General features: G+C 42.1%; 1 protein-coding gene across 1 annotated transcript; it reads left to right on the top strand.

Moving 5' to 3' along the window:
• The first annotated feature begins 7,636 nt into the window (after positions 1-7,636).
• Positions 7,637-13,105, top strand: TEX13D (TEX13 family member D). The gene is given in 5 exon segments (XM_089904103.1): positions 7,637-9,139; positions 9,141-9,579; positions 9,582-10,172; positions 10,175-10,459; positions 10,461-13,105. Coding segments are annotated over 5 exon segments (1,740 nt in total). The 5' UTR covers positions 7,637-8,822; the 3' UTR covers positions 10,569-13,105.
• The last annotated feature ends 9,226 nt before the right edge of the window (positions 13,106-22,331 follow it).

Below are 22,331 nucleotides of genomic sequence, written 5' to 3'. Positions count from 1 at the left end.
GGAGAACTTTAGTTGTATCACTAACATTAAAGTTCTTTAAAGAAAAAGATTGAAAACAAGTATGCCATCTTCACCAAAGTGTTAGATCCACCACTTCCTAGCTGTGTGATCTTGGGCAAATTACTTAATCTTTATGAGCCCCAGTTTCCTATCTGTAAAAAGGGATAATACTTGTACCTGTAATTCATAAAGTTGTTATGAGGATTCAATGAGGTAATATATAGTGTTTTTTTTTTTTTGCATAGTCACCATGTGAGCATTCCCTAAATCACAGCTGTTATTACCAGCAAGAAAGTGTCCAAAGCATTCACTCAGCTTTGGTCAGAGCAGATGGGAAAAAGTGCATTCCGGAGAGAGATGCTGGGTGGCACTTCAGAGCAGAAACACCTCTGGTGAGTGTACAGTGCCGAGCGTGCCCTTGAGCAGAGAGAGCAAGGCAGGAATGTTGCCCTCTCATTGTGCTGCTCTGTTGGGTACAGTGTCTGTCTCCCCTGAAGCGTTTTTATAAGTCTGTGTTTCTTGGGGTGGTGGGTAATGAGTGCCCCTATCTGGTACAAGGTTTTAATGTCAAATTTCCATAGAAAGAGGTGGTGCCTCTAGAGTGGTCTGCTGTCTTCCTAGCCACCGACTTGTGAAGGGCAGGACAGTAGTGGAGTGTGGAACTCAGACCCTGGCAGAGCTGGTGAAGAAGTCACCATCCTCTCTTCTCAGCCTTGAGGCAAGTCTGGAAGGATAACTGATTTCTTCTACCAATGGCTTTATGTCCTTCTCAGGTTCGGGAACTCCGGATAAAGTCCTATCAGCACTGCCTGTTGCCCATTCCCTTCTAATAGCTAAATGGAATCCACTGAGCAAGGGTCAAAAAGGTTATGGAAAAATCACAGGGATACCTTAAGTGGCATTTAAAAAAAAAAAAAAGGCTGTGAGGTGGTGTGGGGTTAGGCTTGTCAGTGCTACCCTCACCAGAGAAAAACAGAAGTTGACTTCACCTCTTCCTGTTATTCAGTCATCAGCTATAGCCTATTGACCTTTAGGTATCCAGTGCCCTCAAAAGTCTCCTCCTTGCCTTCAGATCAAAACCAGAGCAGTAGTCATTTTACACTCTAGTATAAATGAATTTATATTAATAATATAAATGTATTTTGGAGATGGTGCTATTGGTAAGCTATTTCTAAGAACTGCTAGGGCAAAAAGGGCCTGTCAATTTTCTCCAATTCTAGTCCAGTGATTTTTCCCAAAGGCTGCATCCCCAGTTTTTCTGTACCAGTCAGCCTATGCTTGTCCTGAGATAACTAGTTGCTCACAGATCTGCCACTTACTTGGTTCCTCCCCTTCTGCTTCAGCCCCCTGCCTTCTGTACCAACCTTAAGACTCTCAGATCCTTGGGGATTGAGAGTCCATTCCTCTTTGTTTCACACCGCGGCACTTGGCTGATGGCTCATCTGTCTTTGCCCTCTCCTCCAAGTGTGGTGATCCAAGCATGACTTGCCAGTCAGTTAGTCAGCTGGAGCTTAATGCCCCAGAGTTCCTGCCTCCTTGAGTTCTCCAGGGCACCTTGGAATGTGAGCAGATGTAAGAGGTTGTGTATATGAGTGTGTTTGTGGTGGGAATGGGGGTAGGAAGACATAAAATTGTGAGTGATTTCAGGGAAAATGTTCAATAGTGATGTTACTTACAGATACTTGAAAACTAACATGGAGAAAGGAAATACAAAAATCCAGTTTGTCTGTGTAAAATGAATTTACAGAATCTGCTTACTCTTCGTGGCTAATTTTACCAAATAGACAATAATAACTATGCAAGTTGTCAATATGGGTCAGATGAAATTAATTGTAAGCTATATTTACTTACAATGTGATATATTATGTTCAGCTATGCTCACACTTGGGTTGATTATCTACTATGGTTTCCTGCCCATGTATTGTGCTCACATGGGGAAAAGAATTCAGGGAACGTGGCTCTAGTATTTCTGAGATTAACTGCCCAGGTGCCTTGTCTCTTTTCTTTTGGCATCTTCTGGGCAGCTATATCGCAGAGGTCACTGTGGGTGCAAAGTACAAGAAAAGAAAGCCTATGTAATAAAAGGTGTAAATTTTCCTAAAGCCGTATAAAACTGTTCCTCAGTACTCAGCATATATAGCTTATATTTACTGTATATGCTTTTTCTCTATTCTGTTTACCACCTCTGATTCCTGGGAGATTAAATCTTCACAAGCGTAGATACATACTAATATGATGAACTTTAAAATGTTATTTTCCTTCCTTTATCATCAATGATTATCATTTAAAGTTGTTATGAAGGCTTTGTGACAGAGGTTACACTAAAATTGAAAGTATATGAACTTACTGAAAATCATGTAAAAATTAGCTATGTTTTTAATGTGGTTTCTCAGATTGATTAATTTATGCAATTGAATTGTTCTATTCTCTTGTAAACATATATTCACACTTTGCAAACTTGCACACCTGCAAAGTAAAGTGTGGTGGTATTTGTGATGTTATCATTGTTTCATCAAGAATGATAACTCAGTCAGGTTACTTTTAAAATCTCACTTTACAGGCCATTATCTATCACTTTCCTGTTTCAATACAGTGGAAATTGATTCCATAAAGGTCTTAAAGGTCAAATGTATCTTAAATTTAATAATTTAAAAATACCTTGGCATTTATGAAGTGTTGTTGCATTAATTTAAAAATAGTTTGACGTTGTTATAAAGTTTAACATTGTATGAAAGCACTTCCCCACAAGATACATGCATCAGTTTGGCTATGGTGAATTTTTTTCTTTAGGGATGTGTATGTCTTTAACAAAATTACTATTTTTGGGGGGGCGGTGGTCGCGTCACAGAGTCCTAACCACTGGACCACCAGGGAATTCCCCAAATTACTTTTTTAAAAAATTGAAACCATGACAAGGACATCCCTTTATAGGTTTCAGTTTGAATTTTAAACAGGATTATAGAAGTCATGGAATTGTCTGTTTCTCCCTCTTTCTTTCCCCCCATCTTCCATTATTCTGTTGTTCCTTCCCTTTGGCATTTATAAGCGCTATCATGTAAGTAGAACTATGTTAGGTGCTAGCGATCCAGAAATGAAAGGATACAGTCTCTGCCCTGGAGCGACTAGGTCTAGTTGGTGAAAAAGAAGAATAAAAAACTAATTACAGTATGGCTTGTAGAGTGGTCTTCCTGGAGGAGGTGATATCTGAGCTGGAAGGATGAATGAGAGATGACAAGGAAATGAAATTAATCTTACTTGGATTATTAATGGTTTGGGGCTATGATAGCTTTCTTTATACCAAAGATGACAGAGTAGGGAACCCCAGGGCTCCATCCCTCCATTAAAGCAACTAATGAGCTGGCAAAACCTGTCAGAATCAACTTTTACAGAACTCTGGAGTCTAGTTGAAAACTTATAACAACCAGGGGAAAGCTTAACGAAGAAAGAAGCTGCTGCATTGCAGCAACAGAGTTCTCTGGTGTTTTAAATTGTCTACCAACCCTTCCCCACATACCAGATGGGAGGCAGCCATGAAGACAGCAGCCTGTACCCCTGGTGCAGGTTGCCAAGTACCTGAGGGAGCAATTACAGACCTTATTCTCAAAGAATTGTGGTTGTTTATTTCAATCTGTCTAGTGGCTCCTGGAAGGACTGGTACACAAGGGCTTGCCTTTGTTTCACCCAGTTCAGAGCATTCCCAGGTCTGGGGTGGCTTCCCAAATGGCATTTGCCAAAAGCACTTGAAGGCAAAAGTATTGGCCAGAGCAGCTTGGGGAAAGGGATAGCAGTCAGGACAAGCAAGAGACAGATCAAAAAGCCTGGTAAGAAAGAATTTGGGAAAGGAAATCTACAGGGGAGTGAGAGTTTTTAAAAGCTCCTGCTTAAGTCAGGGAATTGAGAAGGCCATGCATATGCCCAAGACTGGACACATGTTCAGAAAAGGCCTAATCCTCAGAAAAGATCCTAAACTTTCACCTCTGGCTAACCTTCAGGCTCTGCACAAGCAGGAAGTAAAGGTGAGGGCAGTATTGTAAATGGCCTGGCTAAGCACTGAAGGCGTGTCCCAACACAGACAATCTTCAGGGAGTGGGGAGAGTTTTAAAAATTCTTTTAAAAAATATTATTGGGCTTTAGGTGTTTGTAGATACTCTGTCAATACACTAGTTGACCACTAAACTAATGGAACACAGACTTCAGTGGCCACATATGATAAACGGAAATTTTACAAAAATAATTTAGAAAAGTAACTAAAATGACAATAACAAGTAGCAACAAGAGACAAAACCAAAAAATTGAGTTAATTTTTGTATATGAGCTGAGGTAGTAGTCTACCTTCATTCTTTTACCTGTGGATATCCAGTTATCTCCAAACCATTTGTTGAAGAGACTATTCCTTTCCCATTGGCTGGTCTTGGTGTCCTTGTCAAAAATCAATTGACCAGAGATGACAGATTTATTTCTGGACTCTCAACTCTATCCCATTGATCTGCATGTCTATCTTTATGCCAGTATCACTCTGTTTTGATACTCTAACCTTGTAAGTTTTGAAATCAGGAAGCATGAAAGCATGAATCCTACAACTTTATTCTTTTTTTTTTGCCGCACTGCGTGGCATGCGAGATCTTAGTTCCCTGACCCGGGATCCAACCTGGGCCCCCTGCAGTGGAAGCACGGATTCTTAAACACTGGGCTGCCAGGGAAGTCCCTATTCTTCTTTTTAAAAATTGTTTTAGCTATTAGGGTCCCTTGAAATTCCATGTTAATTTTAGGATCAGCTTTTACATTTTTGCAAGAAAAGAAAAAAGTCTGTTGGGGCACTGCATTGAATCTGTAGATCACTTTGACATCTTCCAATTCATGAACATGAGGTGTCTTTCCATTTACTTAGGTTTCCTTCACATTCAGCAATGTTTTGTGGTTTTCAGTGTATAAGCCTTGTACCTCTTTGGTTAAATTTATTCCTAAGTGTTTTATTCTTTTGATAGTATTGAAAGTGAAATCATTTTCTTAATTTTCTGGAAATGAAATCGCTCATTGCTAGCGTACAAAGATACCACAGATTTTGGCATGTTGATCCCGTACCCTGCCACTGTGCTGAATTTGTTTATTAGTTTTAGTAACTTTCTTGTGGATTCTTTGGGAATTTCTCTATATAGGATCATGTCCTTTATAAAGAGAAACAGTTTTACTTATTCCTTTCCGATCTGGATAGCTTTTCTTTTTCTCGCCTAATTTCTCTGGCTAGACGTTCTAGGACAATGTTGAATAGCAGGGGTACAACTGGCATTCTTATCTGTTCCTGATCTTAGCGGGGAAGCTTTGAGTCTTTCACCATGGAGTATAATGTTAGCTGTGGGTTTTTCATAAATGCCCTTTATCAGGTTGAGGACATTCCTTTCTATTTTGTGTTTTGAGTTCTTTTTTTTTTTCTCATGAAAGTGTGTTGCATTTTTTCAAAAGTTTTTTTGGTATCTATTAGATGATCATGTGGGTTTTTTCCTTCATTCTAGTGATACGGTGTTTTACACCAATATTTATTGAGCCATCCTTGTTTTCCTGAGATAAATCCCATTTAGTCATGTTTTATAATTCTTTTAATGTGCTGCTGGATTCCATTTGCTAGTATTTGGTTGAGAAGTTTTACATCTATATTTATAAAGGATATTGATCTATAGTTTTCTATTCTTGTGATGCCTTTGTCTGGTTTTGGTAACAACATAATATTAGTCTCATTAATGAGCTAGAAAGTGTTCCCTCCTCTTATATGTTTAGAAGAGCCTGAGAAAGATTCTGTTAATTCCTCTTTAAATATTTGGTAGAATTCACCAGGGAAGCTGTTTGGTCCTGGGCTTTTCTGTGTTGGCAGGTTTTTGGTTACTTACTCAATCTCTGTACTCCTTATAGGTCTGTTCAGATTTTCTATTTCTTCTTGAATCTGTTTTGGTAGTTTTTGTGTTTCTAGGAATATGTCCATTCATCTAGGTATCTAATTCGTTGGCATATAATTGTTCATAGTATTTTCTTATAATTCTTTTTATTTCTGTAAGGTTGATAGTAAATGTCCCACATTCATTCCAGATTTTAGTAATTTGAATCTTTCTTTTTTTTCTTGAACAGTCTGTTTGTCAATTTTGTTGATCCTTCTGAAGAACCATTTATTGTTTCATTTTTTTTTCTACTGTTTTTTCTCTTCTCTATTTTGTTTATCTCCATTCTAATTTTTATTTCCTTTTTTCTGCTTGCTTTGGGTTTAGTTTTCTCTCCTTTTTCTAATTCCTTAAGGTGGGCTAGTTAGGTTATTAATTTGATATGTTTCTTTTTTCAAACATAGGCATTTGTAGCTATAAATTTCCCTCTGAACACTGCTTTCAGAGTCCCATTAGTTTGGGTATGTTGTGTTTTTGTTTTTATTAATCTCAACATATTTTCTAATTTCCCTTGTTATTTTTTTCTTTGACCCAATGGTTATTTAGTAGAGTTATTTAATTTTCACATATTTGTATATTTTGCACATTTCCTTGTTATTAATTTCTGATTTCATTCCATTGTGGTCAGAGGACATACTTAGTATGATTTCAATCTTCATAAATTTATTGAAACTTGTTTTGTGGCCTAACAAAAGGTTTATCCTGGAGAATCTTTTATGTGCACTTAAGAAGAATATGTAGTGTGCTGTTTTTGGCTTGACTGTTCCACAGATGTTTGTTAAGTCTATTTCGTTTATAGTATTTTTCAAGTCTTGTATTTCCTTCTTGATCTTCTATCAAGTCTTTCTATAAATTATTGAAAATGGAGTACTGAAGTCTCCAACTCTTACTGTAGAACTGCCTCTGTCTCCTCTCAATTCTGTCTACTTTTGGCATGTATTTTGGGACTCTGTTGCTAGGTGCATATATAAGGTGCACATATATTTATAATTGACATACCTTCTTGATGGATTGACCCTTTAAATTTTTTATTTTATTTTATTGAAGTGTAGTTGATTTACACTATTGTGTTAGTTTCAGGTATACAGCAAAGCGATTCAGTTATATATATATACTTTTTTCAGATTCTTTTCCATTATAGGTTATTACAAGATATTGATTATAGTTCCCTGTGCTATACAGTAAATCCTTGTTTATTTTATATGTGATAGTGTGTACCTGTTAATCCCATACTCCTAATTTATCCCTCCCTTTCACTGTCTTTCCCCTTTGGTAACTAAAAGTTTGTTTCCTAAGTGGATTGACCCTTTGTTTAACATTATATAATATCCTCTTTTTTAATCCTAATTTTTGTCTTAAAGTATACTTTGATATTTGGAGAGCTGCTCTAGCTCTTAATTAATTACTGTTTGTACAGAATAGCCTTTTCTATCTTTTTACTTGCAACCAATTCAAGTCTTTGAATCCAAAATAAATCTCTTATAGACAATTTACATTTAGATCATGTTTTTTTAGAAGTATCCATTTTGCCAATCTCTGCCTGTTAATTGGAGTTTAATCTATTTGCATTTAATATAATTACTGATAAGGAAGGACTTCTGACATTTTGCTATTTGTTTTCTAACATGTCTTATATCTCCCCCCATTCCTCCATTACTGCCTTGTTTTGGGTTTCATTGATTTCTTTTTTTTTTTTTTTGTAGTTTACCTTTTTGATTTCCTTCTCATTTTCTTTTCTGTATATTTTTTAGTTATTTTCTTAGTGGTTGCTCTGGGGATTACAACTAACATGTTAAATTATAACAGTATATTTTGGATTAATACAAACAATTTCAACAGTATACAAAACTTTGCTCCTGTATAGCTCCACCCCCTTTATGTTGTTACTGCCATAAATGACACCTTTATACATTGTGTGCCCATGAAGACAGATCTGTATTGTTTTATGCAGTCATGTTTTAAGTCCTATATTAAAAAAGAGGGGTCACAAAATACAGTAATACTGTCTTTTGTATTTACCTATGTAGTTACCTTTAGCGTGTGCTTTATTTCTTTGCGTGGATTCCAGTTACCATTTAGGGCTGCCTGCAGAACTCCTTTAGCATCTCCTGTATGGAAAACACAGATCAAGAGAGAAGCATTTAGTTTAAAATAAGAGAGACACCGTCTGAGAACAGAGTTGATCAGGTAAACATGAGAGTGAAATTACAGGGAGAGTTCAGGAAAAATTCATGGCTCAGTCCCCGGATTTTCTTGATGACAGGGATTCTAAGTTTACCTGTGCAGGATGCTGAGGGAAGCGTGCCGACAGTGGGACTGACTGTATTAAAGGTCTGAAGTGTATCTAAGAACTAAGATGAAGCTGAGACGAAAGTAGAACTGCACCCACCTATGCAGCTCCACCCAGCTAGAAATTCATTCCACCATGCTGGATATTGTCCTTCTGAAATTCTTAGAAACAGTAAAGCCTTCTAGACGTTCACTGCGGCACCCACTGCAGCTTCCGGCCTCTGCCACGTCTGGGTTCACTGCGGCACTCAGTGCAGCTTCCGGCCTGCTCACCCGGTAGGAGGGGCTCTGGCAGCGAGGTTGGTCCCAGCAGGCCTTGCGGGGCGACTCGCAGCTCACGTGTGACCTGTGGCGCCTGCGTCTGCCTTTTGGGGGTTGGCGCAGTGAGGGGATCTGCCTTACTTTCTGTGAGGAAAGCCGGACCGTGACAGAGGAAAGAGGCCGAGGAGGAGGCCAGGACTGGGCTAGAACTGAAGGAGGACTGAGCCGGGAGGTGAGGGGCTTTACCGGCGGTGGTGGCAGCGGCAGCGGCGGCGACGGCGGCGGCGGCGGCGGCGGCGGGCGGCATCTCCCGTGAGGCGGTTGGTTGACTAGGCCACAGCGGCCATGGCCATGGGCTTTGGGGACCATGCCAGCGGGTTCCGCCACAACGAGGTGATCAGATTCATCAACAATGAAGTCCTCATGAACGGGGGAGGCCCTGATTTCTACGTGGCCTTCTGCTCGCGGTCCTGGAATGAGGTAGAGGATCGGCTGCGCGTCGTTGTCGCTGACCCGCAGGTGCCGTGCGCTATCAAGAGGGCCTGTGCCTGGAGCGCGCTGGCCTTGAGCGTGCGTGTGGGCGCGAGGCAGCGGGAGCAGCAGGCGTTCCGGGTTCAGTGGCTGCAGGAGCAGGTAGGGGAACGCGAGGCGGCTTCCTGGGCCCTCTGAGCTGCGGCGCCTGCGCGAGGAGCGCGAGGAGGTGGTCACGTAGCTGCGCCTCACGCAGGCCACCTTGCAGCAGGCGCTGAAACAGCGCGATGTGCTTTGTGGGCGGCTGCTCCTGGTCGAGAGGTCGGCACAGGTCACCCCACTGGCCCAAGAGTTGCTGCCTGGGCCTCGAGCCAAGCAACTTGGGGCTGCAGAGTGGCCCATGAGCGTAGAGCAGCAGAGAAATGTGGTAGCCATGGGGGAGCATGACAGGCTGTATTTCAAGAGCCAGATGCCAGCCCCGACAGATGTCCTTTATGTGCCGGGACCCCCGAGTCCCTGGGCCCAGGCCGTGCAACCCCCTCTGCCAATGCCGATACCATACCCATTTCCATTCCATGCACCATTCCCGATGGGATTCCCATTCTTGCCACCTGTACCACCAGCAGTAGCCATATGGAAACAGAAGCTGGAGTCGTCCCATTTCAGGTGCCTCCTCCGGGGATCTCTCCACCTGGCCCGTGGGCTGCAGTGGTCTTTCAGGGGGAGATGGCCCCACTGTGGAACCAGAGGAGCTACAGCCAGGGGGAAGGTCCTGAGATCCTGCAGGGTACAGTTCCCTTAGGGGATATCAGAAGTCTTAACCAGGAAGAAGGTCTATAGAGGCCCCAGGGGATGGTCCCCCTTAGGGACAGCTGTGGTCTCAGTCAGGAAGAAGGTCCAGAGAGGTCCGAGGGAATGGTCCCTCTTGGGGATAGTTGGAGCCACAGCCAGGAAGAAGGCCTAGAGAGACCCCAGGGGATGGTCCACTTGAGGGATAGCTGGAGTCTCAACCAAGAAGAAGGTCCAGAGAGACCCCAGGGGATGGTCCCCCTGGGGGCCAGTGGGAGCTACAGCCAGGAAGAAGTTCCCAAAAGATCCCAGGGGAATGTTCCCCGGGGGGACAGCAGAAGCCAGAGCCAGGAGGGAGACCTAGAGAGGTCCCCGAGGACCATCCCCCTGGGGAACAGCAGAAGTCACAGGCAAGACAATCCAGAGAGGCCCCAGGGGACTGGCCCCTGGGGGTCAGCAGAAGCCAGAGCCGGGAAGGAGGTCCACAAGGGCCACAGGGGATGCCCCCACCACTGTTCAACAGGAGACATGGCCAGGAAGGAGGTCCAGAGAGGCCTCAGGCAACTGCCCAGGGGGACAGCTGGAGCCCTAGTGGGAGAGAAAACCCAAAGAAACAACAACCTCAGGGGTAGAAGACCAAGCGGCCAAAAGGGAAAAAAGCCTCAGAATCACACCACCAGGAGAAGTCTGCCTCAGGCTGCAGTTCAGTGAATTGGGAGTGCCCCGTGGTGTAAAGCAATGAATTTTCCATGGCACAAGGCCTGCTATGAATGCAAGAAAGTCTGCATGGCAGTTGAGAGTGGAGGCCCCGACCCAGGACAAACCCACTGATTTCAGGAAGGTAAGTAAGAATGGAAACACTCCAAAGAAAAACCAGTTTTATAAGACCCCTTCCTGATTAAAAAGTAACTCATTTACTTCACAGAAAATTTGTAACTAAAATTATGATATAGAAAATTAAATAAAATAATTCATTGTCCCATTACCCCAAATAACAACTTTTTATCATTGAGTACACACATAGATACATATGTATTTATATGCTTTCTTTTTTTTTTTCATTTACTTGAGCAAAGACGGATTGCTTTTGAGTATCACACTCACTCTTTAAGGAATTTCTCCTAATGCATTTATGTTTGCAGGTGCTGAATTCTGGGTGGCTGAAGCTGATTGGTTGACACCCTGCAGAAGCTGAAGTCAAGACTGTTTTTTTGAGGGAGACGCAAGAGGGAAGAGATATGGGAACATATGTATATGTATAACTGATTCACTTTGTTATAAAGCAGAAACTAACACACCATTGTAAAGCAATTATACCCCAATAAAGATGTTAAAAAAATTTTTTTTAAAAAGACTGTTTTTTCCTTTTTCACTCTTTTCTGTTTTCTTATTAACCTTGTTTTCCAGAAAATGCCATGTCTTTGGCTGGGAGCAGCCATGTGTTTTTGGTTATAAGCTATAAGGAATTTTAGGAGCACTGATTTTCCTTGAAAATGCTATCGTTCCTTTGTAAACTACTGCGGTGTTCATGTTTGCTTCTTGTTCTCGTTTTCTAAGTTTTATAGGTGAGGGTCTGTCTTTATGTCTCTGAGCCCCACGGAATTTGCTTGTTGCTGAAGAATCTGAACCTATCCCATTAGAAGATCTTCCAAGAGCCTAAAGAAAAAACTCTTCGTTTCTGACTGACCCACACTCAGTGAGACCCCTACTGACTGGAGCCAAGAAGAGCGAAAAGTCAGGGAAGAAGAGATGCTTTGGCACTTGGGGGAAAAGGGGGGCAAAATAATTTTGTTAGGGTGTAATTTCTCTGTTGGGACAAGGAATTAATTCATAAGATGTGGTGGTTGCAGTGTTAAATTGTATAGATGATAGCAAACGTGATGAATTTCATTTAATTCATTAAACAGTTATTGCCTGATATGTGTTAGGAGCTGGACTTATATGTTATTATCTGGTGCACACATTATAACCTGATTTGGTGAGTTTGGTTAGATAACAGGAGAGAGCCTAATTTGGGATACAAGTTATATCAGGAGTGACTTCTTTGCCTTGCATGTAGTGTGACCTTTGGGTAAGCCCAAATGAAGTAACATCGAGATATTTCTGCAGTTCCGGGGGCAACAAAGAGACTTTAATGGAAGGACTTGATTGCTGAACTGCTCATCTCACTGGTCCCATGTGAGACAAGTGAGTAGTGGCAAAGAGTGGAAAAGTGGCCTAACAAAATTGCAGGCAGGACTTTTCTGATACTCTCCTCATTTCCTCCCTTGAGAGGGACAGCTAGTTTCCTGGTTGCCTGAAAGACCACTGGGCGACTGTCTTAAAGAAGGACAGTGCTTGGGGGAGTGTTTGAGCCCTCAGCTTCGGGCAGCCACCATCCCAAGCCCCTTTCTGGTCAGTGGATGAAGAACAAAATGGATTCCAAGGACAGACATCGTGCTATGGATGGCGCTTCTCTTGGGAGGACTAATTGGATTAAAACTAGAACTGGACTGCGACGAGCATGCTTGAGAATGCTCGTGGGCCCTTCTCTTCCACTTGGTGTGTTCTCTGCCAGCTTCTCAGAGGCAAGTGGAGCCCCGGGGCTGGGAAGTCAGATCAGCCTCCAGTCTGAGCAAAACGTGTCCTCGAGTTCCCCCAGGAGATTCCAGCTCACCAAGCTCAACCTTTGTCAGAGGTTTCCTGATTCTAACTAGTAATAAAGAGTGTGCACTTACTTGCTGTGTCTTCTGTGTAGTGTGTACCTCGGGGCAGGTTTGCTCAGAAGCGGCAGTTTGAATCTGCATTTTCCCTCCATCCCACTGAGGTTACGGAAAATCCAATCTCATTCACTATTGAAGGGCCCCTCCTCTTCCTGTGAGTTACTCAAGAATGGGGGGGCAGAGGGTATTCTGCAGGGTCTTCAATCCATTGTTATTGTCCCTGCTCCGCTCACTGTCCAAGTCCCCACGGTTCCTTGAAGGTGGGCATCTCTGCTACTCCTGGGCCCGTGGGGCACGAGAGGTGAGGAGAGGAGGGGGCTTCTGCCTAGGCCGGGAGCCCTAATGCCTGGTGTCCAGCCTCCCTACAGGCACCGAGAAGCCATTTCCCTGAGGCCCTGTATCCCAGAGGTCCCTTGAGCAGAAATTTCCCCCCTGCATTTCTGCCCTGCAAGGCACTGCCCCCTCCCTCCTATGCATAATCCCATCAAGGTGCTCAGGATTCTGGAGAACAGCCAGGCTTAGACAGTCAGCTAACAAGACAAATGTTCCCTGAGGCAAAGGGGGGTAGAGTCTGGCTACCTGCTTGGTGTAGAGACAGGGAAGGGGCAGAGAACAGACGTGAACCTGACCCACCAGCATTCTCTCTTCCCTCGGAGTCCTGATTACCAGGAGGCCTGGGTAACTCGGGAGGGCGCTGGGGAGGAAGGGAACCATCAGGGACATCGACCCAAAGCTAGACTTTCTGGGTTGGAGAAAGGCTTTGTGATACACTTGTGTATGCTGATAGCTCTGTAGAATTCTGGGAAGATGAGACTTGGGAATTTTCCAGCATAATCCATTTTGGTGTACCAGCAGATCATTTTAGATCTCACTACATTTGCTTTAATTTATGGTTTCAAATGGACTCTGCTATTCATTGGCATGCCTTTAGGTCTACATGAAAGCACTCACCCTGTGCATAGCTTTTATATAGTTTAATATGATTACAGTCTTTCAGGGCTGACTTTTTCCAAAGCAACCTGAATAACTGAGGCTGTCAAATCACTACTTTCTCCTGGAATGGGTACACACAAGAAAAGGCAGGAGGTTTCTTAGGCAAGAACCTGGGCTTTGGAATTAGAGAGACCTGAGTTCAGATACTTGCTCTGCTATTCACTAGCTATGTGAACTTAAACAAGTTATTGAACTTCTCTGAGCCCCAGTGAGTGGTTGTTCCCTTTCCCTGTCCTCAGGGTTGTGCTCTGGATGCTGTGGTAATGAGTATAAGGGATTATCAATGGTCGTAAAATCATTAATACCATTGAGTGCTTACTATGTGCTAGGCACTCTAAGCACATTACCATTTTGGTGACTGTAAGGTATAATAGGTACCTGTATTATTAGTTCTTCAAAGTGAATATTATTACCCCCATTTTATAGATGTGGTAACTCAAAAATTTGGGAATTTGTGAAGCCTGGCTTCAAAATAAAATTTTACTGATTCTAATGTCTGTGCTCTTTCCATTATATCACACTGCCTTAGCCTTTTACCCTTACTAAGTAATGTATTTGTATGTTAACGTGGATTATCAATGTCTAAGCCCAATGAAATGACTATAATGGAGAGACTTTGAGGCATAGTGACAGTCTGGTGGTCAGGAGCTGCTCTTTTAGAATCTCTCAGGCTTTGGGATATGTGATCATCTAGGCTGCCAGTAAGTAGGACCACTTATCTCAGGACTGCAAAAAATAAAAAGGGGGGGGGGAATGGTAATTTAGGCAGTGGGAGTGGCTTGTATCTGATTCAGCAGACTGGCCTTATGAAAAGATCTTTGAGCCGAGCTCAGTACTATTAAGATAGAGCCATCTTGACTGCTTATCTAAAGTCTGTCTGAATTACTCAGTTTTTAAGTGGGTAAGGTGCCAGCAGTAACAGTCCAATAGATATGCATATGTACTTTTCAGTGAGGAAGTAGGGGGAAAGGAGACTTCAAAAGCTCCAGACTCATGTTGCAAATGGTAATGGAATCGATGTTTTATTTTTTTTTTTACATCTTTATTGGAGTATAATTGCTTTACAATGGTGTGTTAGTTTCTGCTCCATAACAAAGCGAATCAGCCATACATATACACATGTTCCCATACCTCTTCCCTCTTGCGTCTCCCTCCCTCCCACCCTCCCTATCCCACCCCTCCAGGTGGTCACAAAGCACCGAGCTGATCTCCCTGTGCTATGCGGCTGCTTCCCACTAGCTATCTACCTTACGTTTGGTAGTGTATGGAATCGATGTTTTTAAAATCATGGTACTTTACAGATCAAGCAAACAGCATCCATGGAAAGAAGACTTCCTATGCACTAGGCAGCGTGTTAGACTCTGTGAAGGTGATCATTATTGCCCTCAGCGATGTCCTGTCCTGTTAGAAGAAATAAGACAAATATACACCAGACACCATTTATCAGTCTTTTATCTTCAATTTTTCCAACATATTTTCTGGCCTGTAGATGTTGGTTTTCGAAGGATTCTGTGCATCAAACAGCATTATTTAATAAATGATTATTTTCTCAGTTAAAATTAAGAAAGCTGGGAATTCCCTGGTGGCACAGTGGTTAAGAATCTGCCTGCCAATGAATGGGACACGGGTTCGAGCCCTGGTCCGGGAAGATCCCACATGCCGCGGAGCAACTAAGCCCGTGCGCCACAACTACTGAGCCTGTGCTCTACAGCCCACCAGCCACAACTACTGAGCCTGTGTGCCACAACTACTGAAGCCCGCGCGCCTAGAGCCTGTGCTCCGCAACAAGAGAAGCCACTGCAATGAGAAGCCCGTGTAGCGCAACGAAGAGTAGCCTCTGCTCGCTGCAACTAGAGAAAGCCCACGTGAAGCAACGAAGACCCAACGCAGCCAAAAATAAATAAATTTTTTAAAAAAATTAAGAAAGCTTGTATAAAGTTTCCTCACACAAGGTTGATATAATTCCAACTAAGAGCAGTCACTTGCCATTTAAGTTTAGGATTTTTGTGAGGATTCAATTAATATTATTATTATTATTACATGCAGCCTAATCGCAGGCAAATGGACCATTTTACTAGGTTGTTTGTAATACTGACAATGCCTCAGAATCCATCATTACTGCCTTCTTAAACTTCTATGAACCTTGGGAACACAAGTTAGGAAAAAGTTGTATAGAAAGCTAGTAGTTTTAATACATGCTAAATACCAGTAAGTGCTAAAGGATTTTAGAGAAGTCCAAGTTCAGTATGGACCATTTTAGTTTGCAAAACTTCCATGATAGCCAGATGGTTTCAGATTGTGCCCTCATTTGATGAAGCAGTTGCTAGAAAAGTTGAGTTTGTTTTACTTCAAAATAATATGCAATATTACAGCTTCACTTGTGACATTCTGCAGCTTTTTGTTTTTATGTTTATATCTACTATTTTATGTTTTATTCTTCATTCTGCACTACATTACAAAAATAATTGCACACAAGGCAGAAAGTTGTGATTACTTTTCTGGTAGGCAGCAATAAACCATACTCCAATGTTTATAAAATGATGACAAAGAGCCCTCTGAGGGTTTTGTCTGTAAGTAAAAGTTTTAGGATATTTAACCTCATTTACTCTTTTGTTTGATATATATTTACTTTGATCATTTCAGTGAGCCATATTGGTTCCAGGAAAGAAAAGACTGAGCAAATATTGAAAATTTCATGCTTTTGCACTAAAATGCCTGATATTGTCTAGACAGTTTTGAAACTTCAGAACATATATGACCTGCTTTGTAAAAGACTCATACTATTGAACTCCCCGTTGATCAATGTTTCTAACATTTTTTCATGACATATTTATTATTGAGAAGGAAAAGAAAAATAATGCCAATGTTGCATCTGTAACTACAAAATTCATTCAGAAATCCACCATTAGCTATTTTCCTTGCTGGGATATAATTTTTTTTAAGATTTATTTATTATTTATTTATTTTGTTTATTTTTGGCTGCGTCGGGTCTTGTTAGTTGCGGCACACAGGATCTTCGTTGAGTCATGTGGGATCTTTCGTTGCGGCACACGGGCTCTTCGTTGTAGTGTGTGGGCTTCTCTATAGTTGTGGTGTGTGGGTTTTCTCTTCTCTAGTTGTGGCACGCGGGCTCCAGAGCGCGTGGGCTCTGTAGTTTGCAGCACATGGGCTCTAGTTGAGGCGTGCAAGCTCAGTAGTTGTGGCGCACGGGCTTAGTTGCCCCACGACATGTGGGATCTTAGTTCCCTGACCAGGGATCGAACCTGCGTCCTCTGTATAGGAAGGCGGATTCTTTATCATTGGACCACCAGGGAAGTCCCTGGGGTATAATACTTCATTTGTATTTACAAAGCTGCTTAGGGAAACATTTATAAAGTCCATTTCATTCCATTCTTTTGCCAAATTTTGGTGTTTGTGGTGTATAGATCAAACTGGTCATCCATGTTTCAAAGCATCAGAGATTTCCTAAAAAATGTTCAGGGAAAAAAAAGTATGCATAAAATAGTCTTTTGGACTTTAATCTTTTAGTTTAAGCATCAGTGGTAGAACTTTCTTTTTGAGCTTCCAAGAAAGAGAATAGATTTTTACGAGGAACGCTGGAGCCTCCCTTACAAAGAGGTGATATTTTCTTGTCCTGATATCATACCTTGAGTGCCCACAGCCAGGATGAAGGGAGGTAGAAAGAAGATTCAGACACGATCCAAAGGCAATGGGTTTGATGAGACCTAAAGGGCTACATGATGATTTATTTGTCTGTCAGGTGCTGAGATGTGAGTTATGAACGGTTGTTTCTATAAACCCATATGAGGCAGACCACAGGATTGTCATTGATAAACAGTGGATGTGAAAGAAGTCAATGTCAGAAATGATATACTCCTTGCAACAAATTTGCAAAGGGTTCTCTACGAAGGGAAAGAGGAAGGGGAAAGCAAGGGAGCTAAGTAGGTGCAGATTCTGTGTTAGGATCTGGGTATGTAAAGAGGAATACGACATCATCCCTGTCTTCTAGGAGTTCACAGACTAGTAGGAAAAGAAACTTTGAGTGTCTCTTAGTTTCCAGGCACATCACATATGTCATTTCATTTTATCTTCACAGGGAAAGATAAGTAAAAACTGGCTAGGAGTGGCCTTCATTTGGTGTAGAAAAAGAATTGGGCAATAAGATTTTACCAGTATATCCAGGTCTTCCCAGGATAGAAGATGCCCAGACCACTTAAAAATCAAACAAACTACTCAGGGATCTATTACTTTGCATGGATAAGCTGATGATCCAGATCCCAGATCTTAAAGCCTGGATGAATAGACCTTGACTCTGGAAGAGCCTTCCAAGGCGTACTGACCAATGAGGCCCAGGATAGAGCAGTGTATCTGATCTCATAAGGCATATATAGATAGACATAGACATGCTACAAGTCGGAGCATGGGAACATTTGACACTTGAGAAGTGTGAGAAGAATATTCTAGAAGTCAAAATTACAGTTGCTAGATAGGAAACTGAAGCCTGACCAATCCGGTGCAGTGACCTCAGAATTAATATTGGGAGACAGAAGAGGATATGGTGAGATGCACAGGCTCTGAAGTCAGCTGCCTGTGTTCAAATCCCAGGCCTCACACTGACCAGTTGTGAAACCTTGAGCAGGCTACCCAGGATCTCTGAGTTCTGGCTTCCCCATTGGTAAAATGGGGATAATAATAGTATTTGCTTCATAAGGTTGTTGATATAAATAAATGAGATAATATATGCAAAGTGCTTAGCAGGAAAGCCTGGAATGTAGTATTCAGTTAACATGTATTAGCTATTATTCCAAGAATAAAACCTCAGAAGCAGGCAGAGTTTCAGCTAGAATTAGGGAGTACCTTCTGAGTCATGAAGGAGCTAAACTTAGGACAAGTGAAAGGAACTGTACATAACAGACAGAAAGATAAAGACATTGCTGTCTTGAGCAGGTTGTGCAGGTTTAGAATGTAAGTTGAGTTAAATGTCCCATTACTGTGCCTCTAGAGCCCCATCCTTCCCTCTGTTGCAGCTCTTATTGAGTTAATTGTAATTGTTTGCTTGCTTGTCTGTCTTCACTAGACTATGAGCTACTTGAGATCAGGTATATGCTTTTCTTCTCTCTAACCTAAGTACCTACCACAGTGTCCATCATACAGTAGATGCTCATAAATGTTGGTTGAAAGAATAAACATATTTTTAGAAGGCTTAAATAAACACAACACTGTTTCTGAATCTTCACTTACAAAAGGGCATTAGGAAAATTAACCTCATAGGTAAACCAACATATCAAAAGGAGGTGCTCTTTTTTTTAAAAGATGTAATTTTTTTCTTTTCTCATTTTTGTAAAGGAAGTCAATTTTAGTAAGAGAGAATGTGTAAACTCACCACAGGTGACAATATCATAACACTGTCACAGGAGAATTCACACCTATAGATGAGCTAGTTGAAGAACAAAGTTAGTTTTGAAAGGTTAGAGAAAAAGATTTTGAAATGTCAGATCCACTCTATAAAACTAACCACCCTTGCCATCATCCTTTTAATCTATCTGGGTTTGAGAGTAGCCTAGGGCATTTGAAATGAAGGCAATTAGCACCTCAGACAGGGCATCCACAAACAAAATGCTGTCACCTCTCAGAGACCTTAGGAGGTGACAAGTTTAGATAAGAAGATACTTTTGACCTTGGCTGACAGTTTGTCAATGCTTTTATATTTGATTTAAATGGCATTTATATTCTAAAAGGTTGTAGTTTGCTTTAAGCTGTGAAGCTCTCTTCCTCTACCTCATGGTTTTTATTTCTTAGGTTATTTAAAAACAACAAGAACAAAAATCTTTCCTCTATTGGGTAAGACCTGAGGAAACAGCTCTTGCTTCTTGCACACAAATGAGTTCAGTCCATTCCCCCCTCTGGTTCTCTCTAAAGTATGCTTGGCTTTCATTTAAAGCACAGAATGTTAAAGTTGGAAGTAGCCTTAGGGGTCATCTGGTTCAACTCCATTTGACAGATGGAGAAAATGAGGCTCAGAGAGAGGAAGTGATTTAGTGGCAAAATATGGAGTATAATCAGACTCTCATAATTGCTGGACCAGTGCTTCCAGCTCATCTTGCTATTTCAAGAGTGGGCCAGAGGCACATAGAACCAAATTTGTGTGTGTGCATGTGTATATTTTTTCCTCTTATTTTCTTGAGAGCACTAATTTCACTCATTCATTCACTCACTCAGCAAATACATTTAGCATCTGATATGTTCCAGACACTGAGGATACAATGGTGACCAAGGTACACAAAATCTAGCCATCATGGACCCTATGTTCTAGTGGGGGAGACAGACAATAAACAATCAGATAATTCTGCTTCTAAGGGAGCTATATTTGTATCACGGGGCCCATTCTTCCTAAGTCTTTCTCTATTGGTGCCTCTGCTATCTCTATTGCTCCCCTCTTGTATTTTTTGCCCTTTCCTCTCTTGTGGGTATGGTGAGAGAGAAGAAAGCCATTACAATTCTTCTTTCTCTGTACTTCAAGCTCAGCGTGAGGTTTTGAATTTGCTAAAGTCAGGTTTAGTACTGATGTAGCACTAGGGTGAAGATAGTATTTTTCATCAACACTGCAGTAGTGGGCTGGCTCAGCTGTCAGGCTGCTTGTGAGATGACAGCGAGGGACGGGATGTGAGAGTTGTACTATTACCTTATAATTTATCTGTTCCTTTTTTATACAGTTTTAGTTGTGCTGAACCCCATCGTACCTGGCTGCTTTGACAGGCGTGCTATTTTAGCAACACAGGACAAAACAGAGAACGAAAAGAAGAATGCATGGTACGCTTTTGCTGTCAGCTTGAGGTTGCCCTGTTCCTAAATTTGTGGATGATTTGTTCAGGGTTGTTCAGAGACAAAAAAGCTTAGGTTTTGTTTTTGCCTATGTGACACTGAATGTTCTCACAGTTCACCTCATAGGTGGGCTGTTGTCCATAGGGAGTGAATGTGGGGATCCCCTTCCCTATCTTCTCCTTTCGGGTTTGAAATTCCACCACTCTGGGCTAATCATTTGCCCACTCAAAACATAAAGAGTTCAGGGTGGACTAACTTCTCAAGTACTTAACATTGGTGTATGCATTCACTTATCAGATCAATTTCTTCCTTGACCCAAAGCATGAAAAACGGTGAGAGGTGGAGTTGGCCATAAGCAAGTGAGGTAGGCAGATAATGAGACAAATCTTGGCTCAGTTCCCCAGAGCCATCCCCCAACATCATCTTGAATGCTGTTTTATTTTTTTATTCTTGGTGTTGCAAATGAATGTAGGAGGCTTATGTTTACAGTTTATCTACCAAGGTTGATAGATGCTAAGGCCGAGTATGCATCAATCAAGGAGAGTAACTACGAGCTGCCACTGAAATCGTAGAGGATTGTTTTCAACCCTAGCAGATGGACAGCAAATATCTGGCTTTTGGCGTAAGGCAACTCTGCACATCTGATCCATCTGTAGGACTAGTGAAGATTTAAAAATTGTTCTCCTGGGCTTCCCTGGTGGCACAGTGGTTGAGAGTCCACCTGCTGATGCAGGGGACGCGGGTTCGTGCCCCGGTCTGGGAAGATCCCACATGCCGCGGAGCGGCTGGACCCGTGAGCCATGGCCGCTGGGCCTGCGTGTCTGGAGCCTGTGCTCCGCAACGGGAGAGGCCACAACAGTGAGAGGCCCGCGTACCGCAAAAAAAAAAAAAATTGTTCTCCCTATTGGGCTCCCAGCTGTACCAGGTTCTCAAGGAGCTAGGTGCTGATGTTGTTGAAGAGATACAACAGACAACATAACTTCGGCTACTTAAATTCCAATTTAAAAAATTATTTTACATACTCAAAAGGAAAAATGTAGAAGACTGTTCAGCTTCAAACATTAAACAAAGTCTTGTTCTAGTGAAAAAGGAGGAAGTTTGGGGGAAATATTAACTGCACATCTTGAAATAGAAGAGAGAAGGAAATAAAGGTTCTAAAAAATTTATGATAGTTTAGCATCAGCTGAACTAAAACCATATTCTCTATTAACAACAGATGATAAAAGTTACAACACAATTCTCAACACTCACAGTGTGATTTAAAACAAGTTCAATGCCCCAAATGCTAAAAGGTGGGCCCTATACATCAAAGGGCACATACAAGTCCACATAAAGACAAAGCACCAATTAAATGGTTTATTCTCTCATCTAAGGCCCAGCAAATAGATAAATCTGGAACATTTTTGGATGCAGACTGATTTTTGTACCTCAACCAGCACTTTGGGATCTTGGACAAGAAGGTTGGGAAACTTTGATTTGTTCAGGATCAAGATTGCTGGAGATGACTAGGGCAGGGCGAGAGGAGGCACTTGTCCCAAGTCCGCTGTTCACTTACTACTTCTGATTCTGTAGGAGCCTCTTGGCTGTGCTCAGGCGTGTCTGTTCACCGACAGTACTGAGAGCTTCTGTGTTTTGGTCTCAGAACTTTGGGGCCTTTCATTCTCTGTCAGTATGTTTCTGCCCCACATGAAGGTCATGTACAACTTGCCTCTATCATCAACCCCTTTGGGGACTGATTAGTTAAGCTAATTAAGTTAAGTCAGTTAGTTAAGCTAAGTCATGGTGGCCCCCTGGGAAAACCGCAAGGACAGGAGCATTACCAAGCATTCCTGTCTGCGTGCGTTGGGAGTACAGGCCAAATCTTGCAAAGTCCAATGGTCCTCCCCTCTCTGTCCACCCCTCTCTGTCCACCCGTCCATCCGAACCCTGTGTTGCGTGGGTGGGCCTGGGAGGGGGATGGAACCCTACGGCAATAACCAAGCTGCTAAACTGCTGAGCTGGTTTTAATTGAACCGTGAGAGGGAGGTTTTCAGGCAGGTAGACAACATCCTGTTGTTCGGGCGCTTCTCTCTCTTTT

Source organism: Delphinapterus leucas, chromosome X (assembly GCF_059928025.1).
Source record: "Delphinapterus leucas isolate spDelLeu-1000000601 "Yukka" chromosome X, BTC_Dleu_Yukka2, whole genome shotgun sequence".
In the NCBI taxonomy this organism is placed as follows: Eukaryota; Metazoa; Chordata; class Mammalia; order Artiodactyla; family Monodontidae; genus Delphinapterus; species Delphinapterus leucas.
Note: the sequence above shows the minus strand (reverse complement) of the source record. Positions and strands in the feature narration are given on the sequence as shown.